The following is a 9,326-nucleotide window of genomic DNA, read 5'->3' as shown; positions in this document are numbered from 1 at the left end:
CAGGATTCTGGGTTGAACAGGCTGGGTTCTTGTATTCAGGCTTGTCTCATTGGAGACCTTGAAGAGAAGCTCTGCCAAGCAAGGAGGGCTCGCTGTTAAACGCCTTTATTGTACGGCATGAGGATCCAGCATATTTCCGCCATTTTGTTATTTACAGCATACAACATAGAAGCGCATGCCCACAGCCCAGCTTTCCTGCTGGCATGCAGTGGTGCCATGTGTAATCAAGGGTGACACCTTGCAGGCTCGGGAGGAGATTCCGTCATGGCATTTAGGAGCCTCAGCCCTTACCAGCCACACCCTGCAGCAGGAGGCAGAGCACCAGCAGGAGGAGACTCAGGATACTGCATGCTCTTGTTTCTCTGACGCCTGAAGAGAGGAAGCTTTTTAGGTCTGGAAAAGAAGACAGACAATAAATAAAGTGCATGGCTACAGGAACAGAGAGATGTCTGTACCCATTCTCTCTAAAGCCTCTTCTGCCTGGTGCTGTGTGTGTGTGTGTGTGTGTGTGTGTGTGTGTGTGTGTGTGTGTGTATTATTTCTTTGAGGTAGGGTTCCAATAGTCATTCTTGGCTAGCCTGGAACTCGATACTTAGTACAGAATGGCAGAGCTCCTGCTGAGCATGTGTTCAAAACAAACAAAGGAGAAGTTATTTTCCTCCGCAGCCAGCTAAATTTTCACTGAGCATTGAGAACCAATGGGAAATAAACGCCTCGATCACTTTCACAAGCGGGAAGCACGTCAGCCTGACCCACTTAGCTCCTGAGCAGAACGGGGAAGCCTGAGAGGACGGTCCCTCATTCAGTCAGAGCAAACAGAACGATTTGCAGCCACCTGCTAGATAGATGGCCCAACTCGCTGCCCAGATTAGTTCTTTGTGTCTCTGTTCATGTATGTGTACAAGGTATCTGCATGCTTCTGGGGGTCAGAAGTCAACCTTGGTTGATATTCTTCAGGCACCTTTTGGATTGCTTTATTTTTTAACGATATTGTCTCTCACTTGGACCTAGGGCTTACAGACTAAGGCAAAGTGGCTGGCCAGAAATTGCCTCACAAATAAAATAAAATAAAATAAACCTTAAACAAACAAAAACCGGGGGCTGGAGAAGTGGCTCTGTGGTTAAGAGCACTGGCTGCTCTTCCACAGGTCCTGAGTTCAATTCCCAGCAACCACCACATGGTGGCTCACAACCATCTGTGATGAGATCTGGTGTGTCTGAAAACAACTAGTGTACTCGTATGCATAAAATAAATAAATCTTAAACAAAATTTCACACAAACAAGCATTAAGTGTTGATGTTGGGTATGGTTGTACATGTCTTTAATCCCAGTTTTAGCCTAGCCAGAGATGTACAGTGATACCCTGTATGCCTCAAAAAAAAAGAGGAAGAGGAGTGGGGGAGAGTAGAGGAGTGGGGAAGGGAAGAGAAGGAGGGAGAATAGCAGTTGATGAAGATCCGTCCTGACAGAGATCCTGGCCATGCACAGGAAAATGCACATGGTCAGGTGAGAACAGGTTCTATCACACAGGATCACCACACACAAGCTACAAGTTCAAGTTTACAGTTTCAGCAGGTTCTGTAAAATAAGCAACCTGGGGTCTCAAACTAGACCCGTGACCACGGTGGGGTGTGCTTCCCAAGTGATTCCTTGAGATTAGAAAGAAAAAAATCAGAATGTCCACTGTAGACTTGGACAAAAACTAACACTTAAAAAAAAAAATCTACATTTCTTATTCTGTGAACCCCCACTATCCTTTGTCAAACTAGGGGGAAAAATTCTGTTGCTAGTAGATGACTTGTTACTGGTACCTGAGACCTTATTATATGGGTTATCAAAAGGTCTTCTAGGATTTTGGACACACGAGAGGCCTTTGTCACACCCATCGTTTTACTTTTGCACACCTGTGAGAAAGAAAGAACTGAAGCCAAGTTTGACCACTTCCTGCCCATCCATGTGCCCACTTCCTGCCTGTTGGCATGCCTTTATCACTGCACAAACTACAGGACCAGGGTCTCTTCTCCTCTTGGAGGTTTAAGGGAAACACCACATCAGTGTGAGATCCAGACACAGTGCTTCTGAGATCTCCAAACTGCAGCCTCCGCTTAGGTGACCCCCTCCTGCCTGTCCGCCACACAAGAGCCATGCCCACCCAAAGGACCCCCTGGAGAGCATGCCTGGGGTGGTCGAACACAACCCTGGGTATAAAGCACAACCAGAGAGCTGCTTAGAAGCAGGTACCCATAGAACCTGGGGCTGGGTTTACCCACAGTTACTTAGTCATTTATTTGTTGGTTGGTTTGGTTTTTATTGTTTCCAGATGAGCTGTTTAAAGGGAAAACTGAGGGCTAGGAGGTGAAGAGTGCTTGCCGCTCTAGCAGGGGACCGGAGTTCTGTTCCTAGCATACATGCCTGACAACTACCTGTAGTTCGACTCCCTTAGGCCCTCTTCTGGCCTTCAGGAGCATCTACACATATATGGCACCCATACATAGACGCACGTGTACATAAATAAATAAATAAAAATAAACAGAAAGAGAGACTTGAAATTGTAATGGCTTAGCCTGGGTCCATCTCATCAGATTAGCACACCAACATTTCCCGTAGTCCCTCCCCACCATGTTTGTTGCTAGAGGCTAAACCCAGGGTTTAGAACACTCTAACTAGTATGCCACACACCATACTTCACAATCAACAACTCAGATGCTAACCAAGGGCTCAGCCCTTCATTTGCTGTTGGTACTCATGAACATTTTTATTTACTTTTTTCTTCCTTCTTGAGGGCTGCTCTAATGGGGAGAGCTTCAGCTGTGTCTAACCCGAGCTAGATGGGAGCTTTTCCGTTCTGTCAGATGGAGGACAGTGAGAGCCAGGAGGCTCTTAGCCTGAGGGCTACTGGAAAACATAAGTTGGTAAAATGGTGTCTATTGTGCTCCTTCCCACCCATAGATCGAGTCACAGTATTATCATTATCTCAAAGGTGATTTTTATTTATTAGAATTATCCATCTTGTGAAGGGATCTCAAACATTTTCGTATGTTCCTGTATTGGCTGGTTTCGTGTGTCAACTTGACACAAGCTGGCATTATCACACAGAAAGGAACCTCCCTTGAGGAAATGCCTCCATGAGATCCAACTGTAAGGCATTTTCTCAACTAGTGATCATAGGGAGAGGGCCCAGCCCACTGGGGTGGTGCCATCCCTGAGCTGGTGGTCCTGAGTTCTACAAGAAAGCAGGCTGAGCAAGCCAGGGGAAGCAAGTCAGTAAGCAACATCCCTCCATGGCCTCATCAACATCCCTCCATGGCCTCTGCATCAGCTCCTGCCTTCAAATTCCTGCCCTGTGTGAGTTTCTGTCCTGACTTCCTCTGGTGATGAACAGCAGTGTGGTGGTGTGAGCTGAATAAACCCTCTCCTCCCCAACTTGCTTCTTGGTCATGATGTTTTGTGCAAGAATAGAAACATCAGTTTTCCTTGGGGTTGGATATAAAACAGGGCCACTTTTTGACATTCTAAATAAGACTGTCACTAATGAAGACATTCATTCATACTGAGAATCATTCTTACAGAGAAGGTACATGGGTGGCACCGTGGTCTATTTGCTACCAGTGGGAGTTTTCATCCTCTCATTTTTCCCAAACAGAGAGGCGATGGATACCTCTTCATAAACTGGTGGCATCCAATGAGATAAGTGGCTGGAACACACTGGTTAAGAATATAGGGTTGACCCTCCTTAGCCCAAGAGCATCAGCCAGAGAGCTTGAACAGGGTATTTCCCTTTGCTGGGTGGGCTCTGCACAAGGCACAAGGTTAGTACTGCACATTCTGTACCTGGCCAGTTACCCTGGAGGAGGATCTGTATATTTTGTCCAGTTTGGGTGGGTGGAAGCCTATTTTCAGAAGCCCACCCCACTGACCTTGGAGAGACAGGAATCTCAGTCCTGGACGTTTCCAAGGACTCAAAACGGTGATTGGATCTCCTGATGCTCAGATGCTGCTCTGCAGACTGTGCCCGGGAAATTGCTAATGACCACAGAGAGCCCTTTCCCGAATTCCCAGGGAAGAAACTCTGGTAAGAATTGAGTTCACATGCAAGGCCACTAGATCTATCCTGTAAATTTACCCTGGTTCCCAAAATTGGCGTCCTCCAACCTCTGGGACTCAGGGCTAGCTAGCAGCTGGTGAATCAAAAGACATAAACCCAACAAATGGAGGTTGCTTGGGAGAAAAAGGGCTTTCCATGCTCAGTGAACAGAGGGAAGGCATTAGGAATGCTGAAGGCTGGGCCTGGTGACACTCCTGGTGCGCCACAAGAAGGGGAAGGTGATTCAGAAGGAACTGACCATTGACTGTCCCCCTCCACTAATGGCCTGGACCCAGGATGCCAGCTCCTATTAAGATGAGGAAAGCTATGACACAAGACATCAGGTTGGAATGTGGCAATCCCTCCCTTCCTTGTCAGCGCTGTTCCCCTGTACCCAGTGTTTGGAGATCACTAGAGATCTGCTAGGGCTAGCTTGGCTCCCAGGTTAACTCTGCTCAGCACCTTGTAGCTTTTGGAACCCCCCTCCCTCCCTCCAATGTTCTGGGATACTGCTCGAAAATCACCGTACATCCAACAATCCCCACAAGAAAATGTAAATAATGACCATAAATTGACTACGGATTTCCAGTGAATGGAACTTCGCTAAGTTATACATGGATCTAATCTAATTTGCTCATTTCTATGTCTCCTGGCACAGGCAGATGTTCTATGGACCGAAGCGTCAACCACTAAGAACAAAGACACAAGTGTATACATGTGTAAGGTAAACGTGTATTATCAGGGGTGGGAAGGGTGCTCTTACCACAGTGACGGAACGTTTGGCGTGGGAGGCAGTACAGAGCTGAGAAGATACACCTGCATAGGCGGCAGCTGTGCAGGGTCCAGGCTCCATGCCCCAGGGTGCCACAATCTCTGCAGAGGCCAGTAGCGGTTTCAGTCAGCTTGCCCCTCTCTCCCAAGCCAGTCCCCGCCCAGCCCACTTTTGCCCCACCCACCTGTGCCTCTGGTCGTGCTCGCAGTAACGACCAGTGAAGTGTGCAGGGCACACGCAGAAACTGCCCAGAACGCAGGTTCCTCCGTTGTGGCAACAGCGGGATCCAGGGACCGCACCTGCAGGATGACCTGGGTCAGCAGCTGTGTTAGCTTCTGGAGCCAGGCAGGTCCCCTCCCGCAGAGGGCAGGGCTTGGGAGGGGACCGTGCCTGCTGATTATGTTTGCTAGGTAAACCCCACTCTTTTAGTTGATGAAGGCTAAAAAACAAGCTAACAAGAATGTGGGCGGGGCCCCGGCGAGGACAGCCCTTGACACCCTCCAAGTTGCTTCTCTCCCTCTCGCCTCCACTGTTAAAGTCAGCATGTGACTTTGTGGACCGTGATTAACCACAGGCCTCCCAAGCAGGACCACCCATGGGTGTGATGTCGCTAGCCCCGCCTGGAGTCACTGGGAATGCTAGGCAGCAGTCTGTTAGTTACAGAGCGCAGCTGCTGTGTTTGCAAAAGGAGTAAACGCATCACTAAAATTTCTTTTTTATTTACTTATTTTTTAACTTGAAGGTAAAAAGATGCTCTTGTTGCTGTCTCCTTTCCACCCCGATTTTCCCTTGTTTGTCCAGTCCCGATTCTTGGGATCCACTGCCCAGGATGGCGCAGAGCTAAGACTTACTCTCTCCCAGTGTGCTGGAATCAGAAAGGGAATCCCAAAGGCGCGCCCCCTCCTGACTGTCATTCTTTCTACTGGAATTACTCAGAGTTCCGTCCAGTGTCGTCCCTGGGAACTCTGGAGACAGGATATAGCTGATTTCTCTGGCACCATCTCCTTCACTCTGATAGCCTTTTAAGAACGACAGAGTAAGAGACTAATCGAGACGGACAGAGATTTTTACCATTTATAACTGAAACTCTGCGAGCGGGGGCGGGGGAAGGGGGAGTTAACTTACTGTTTCCCGGGTGGATGAGCTGCAACACCATAGTCATCAAGAACAGAGGCCTAGAATATTTAAAGGAAATCGTTGACACTTCAAATCTACGATCAGTCTAAGCACAATTCGCACGTCAAACATGATGTAAAACATACAGCGAGTTTGTAACTGAATAAACACACACACACACACACAAGCATCCGTAACCATCATAGCCCTTGTAGATGTTAAAGGTGCCATGAGGGTTTAGAAAGGATGGAAGATAGCCCCAGAATTTCACCCCTCCTAGCCTGGCTTTCTAATACCTGGCTGACTTCTGTCCTTACCTGGCTTGGTGCATTTTCATACCAACAGCCTGGGTTGGTGAGTTCTTTTCCATCTGGGCTCCAGGATCGACGGCCACAGAAGTTGAAACTCAAATGTCCTATCCCTGGTGTAGTCCTTTACTCCTGGTCTTGGAGTCACTACAGCGGGTTACAGAATGCAGAAGCTTGCAAGACAGGGATGTGTCTGCCCTCTGCCTGGACCAGAAGCCCTGCAGGGCAGCTGAGCCCAGGTGCTGAAACCCTCTCAGGTCAGGACTGCTGAGCTATCAGGCTTGCGGTGCTGACTCTGGATGCAGTGCTAGATGCAGAGGGGGTGGAGATGGGCTGCATGACTCTCCAGGGCTATTTACAGGGTTGGTGACAGCAGGGTGGCCAATCGCTGAAGTAAACCATTAGGGACTAAGACAACAGGTCTCCTCGCCTCACTAGAAAACAAACAAGAAACCGAAAAGGTTGAAATCTCAACACGAACCAAAGAGCTTTGGCAAGAGATAGAAGTGGAAATTGCCTATTGTATAGTTCTTGGACTGGGAGATATGGAGGGCTCAGCTGGAGACCAAGTCTGGTCAGTGGGACAAGGTTTCTGAGGACAGCTTCCATAGGTCCTGTATGCTGAACAGAAAGGCAAGGGGGAGACCCTGCAGGCTCTGCATCCTGGAGTTCTTATGTGCTCCCACACCTGGAGCCTCTGCCCTGTGCTGTGCACAGCACTCTGGGGAGACATGCGCTTTCCTCATGTCCCAGGTGAGGAAGCGGAACTTGAGTGGTTAAGCCTTTTGGCAAGTAGATCGCTGTGGAAAAGAGTGTGCAGACTGTGCTGAGCTCACAGCCCGTCTGTGCACAGTCCCTTCTGTCTGAGCTGAGACGCTGCAGCCTGAATCACTAAAGTGGGCACCCTGAGGCTTCTGCTCCTCAGATATTCTGTCTGCTGAGATAGGACCTGAGCCCTGTCACTGTCACAATGGAGGGCACTTAGCAACAGGTGTGGTAAAGTCTTCTATGACTTTATATAGAAAGTCATTTTTAAAAAAAATCAACTTTCTTCTGAAGTTGAAACAGTGTTTGGCACTAACTTGGATTATTTTTCCTTTAAATGCATGCTTCATCAAAGAGGCTGTTAAATCCAAAGAAATTGGTGAGTTTCCTCAGCCTGTGACCTCCCAATGAGCTTCAAGGACAAGAAAGGAACTGGCAAACACTGCAGACAAAAGGCAAGAGAGGATGGGGCCTCCAGATTTCAGGAAAACCCAAAAATGCATTTTTAATTGTAATGTTTACTATGTGTTACCTCTAGGCTCCGCCCAACAGTTACCTAGCAACAGCCCCCATATTCCCCTGGCTCACTGTATAGAAGAACTCTCTTCTCTCCCTCCCTCTTTTTGTCTCTCTCAATCTTCTCTCTCCCCACATGTTCCTGGCTAGCCTCTTCCCCTCTTTCTCTTTCCTCTCTCTTTTAGTCTTTCTCTCTCCCCTTTCTTTGCCTCTACTCCCTTCCCCAGATCCTGAATAAACTTCCTTTTATGCTAGGCCTGTCCTATGGCTGATGCCCAAAGGAAATGCCTCAGCATGGAGCCCTCTAAGGCCCCTGCTGCATCATGCTTCCTTTTATAAAACATATCAACTGGTAAATTACTCAGTTCAATCATGTGTACAAAGCATATTTTATAACTTGAAGTTAATGCAAACTTGTATATGAGCTAAATGGCTATATTTTTAAAGTATAGGACTAGAGAGATATATCAGCCGATATATATCTCTGGTGCGTTCATAAAAAGATAAAGAAAAGGTTTGTCCCAGGTTTCAGTAACAAGGTTATGAAAAGGATAAAGAGAGTGAAGGGATATGTTCTATGGAGGTGTGGGGGAAGGGGGTACCTCTGTGGGCCCATGCTGAGGGTCCTGCCACACGACTGTATAGTATAGAATACAGATTATACGGGGCATGAGGAGAGGAGTTCAGAGGGCATTAGGGGCAGAGAGAAAAAGGGGGAGAAGAGGAGGAGAGGAGGAGAGGCCAGGCATGAGCACATGGAGAGAGGGGTGTAGGGAATGGGGAGAGGAGTGATAAAGGGGTAAAAGTAGGAGGAGCAAGAGCAAGAGAGTGAGGAGGGGGCAAACAGCCCCTTTTATAGTGCCAGGTAACTGGGGGTAGACTTTAGAGAGAATCAACAAAGACTACTGGTTGCCCTTGCTGAGAATCTGGGTTCAATTCCCACCCCACATTGTGATTCATAAGTATTGGCAATGCCACAGGATCCAAAACCTTCCCCTGATGTCCTCGGGTGCCAGATATAAACAGAAATGCACAGACAAGCAGGCAAGCAAAATATTCATACTCGTAAAATAAAATAAAATAAATCTAAAAAGTCATTCTTAAGCTAAAGAACTGCTTGTATTTCTTTACATAAACAAAGATTTTTTTTAATTTATTTTATTTATATGAGTACACTCTAGCTGTCTTCAGATACTAGAAGAGGACGTAAGATCCCATTACAGATGGTTGTGAGCCACCATGAGGTTTCCGGGAATTGAATTCAGGACCTCTGGAAGAGCAGTCAGTGCTCTTAACCTGAGCCATCTCTCCAGCCCACATAAACAAGTTTTAAAACGGTGATTACACAGAATGCTATGAGAAATTCTTGATAGTATTCAAGTTTTAAGGGGCTATCTCAAATCTAACCTTTGCTCCACACAATTTCTTTTACTAAAATTTTCATAGTGTACATTTGAAAGCATACACAAGAGCTGGGAAACGTATCTAGTAAATTCAGACTTATTGCCTAAGTGTGAACCTGGCCAATCCCAGTTCCTCCTGGGCTTAATTGTCATGGAGTCACCAAAAGCAATTCCCAGACACCTTGACACCCACACTGTTTTGCTGTTGTTCGCCTCTGGCTTGTTTGCTTGCTAGGCAAGAGCTAAACCTCCTGAGCCACTGCCCCAGTGAGGTTTGGGAAATCTACACTCTGTGGATGGAAACTGGACAGAGAGGGAAAGAAGGTCTTGCCTGCCAGACAGGAGTGAGAGACTAGCAGAG

At 47.4% G+C, this 9,326-nt stretch overlaps 1 protein-coding gene across 1 annotated transcript; it reads right to left on the bottom strand.

The window, feature by feature from the left end:
* Positions 1-280: 280 nt before the first annotated feature.
* Positions 281-6,343, bottom strand: LOC308421199 (cryptic protein-like; the record flags this gene model as incomplete). Its single annotated transcript, XM_080917475.1, has 6 exons — positions 281-393; positions 4,849-4,958; positions 5,042-5,156; positions 5,709-5,876; positions 5,983-6,032; positions 6,291-6,343. The coding sequence occupies 6 exons, from the start codon at positions 6,341-6,343 to the stop codon at positions 281-283; spliced, it is 609 nt and encodes a 202-aa protein (XP_080773601.1).
* Between the last annotated feature and the right edge of the window lie 2,983 nt (positions 6,344-9,326).

The sequence above is a fragment of the Micromys minutus genome, assembly GCF_963924665.1.
Source record: "Micromys minutus genome assembly, chromosome: 5".
NCBI classification, from domain to species: domain Eukaryota; kingdom Metazoa; phylum Chordata; class Mammalia; order Rodentia; family Muridae; genus Micromys; species Micromys minutus.
The sequence above is the reverse complement of the archived record's forward strand: the minus strand, read 5'-3'. Positions and strand labels throughout refer to the sequence as shown.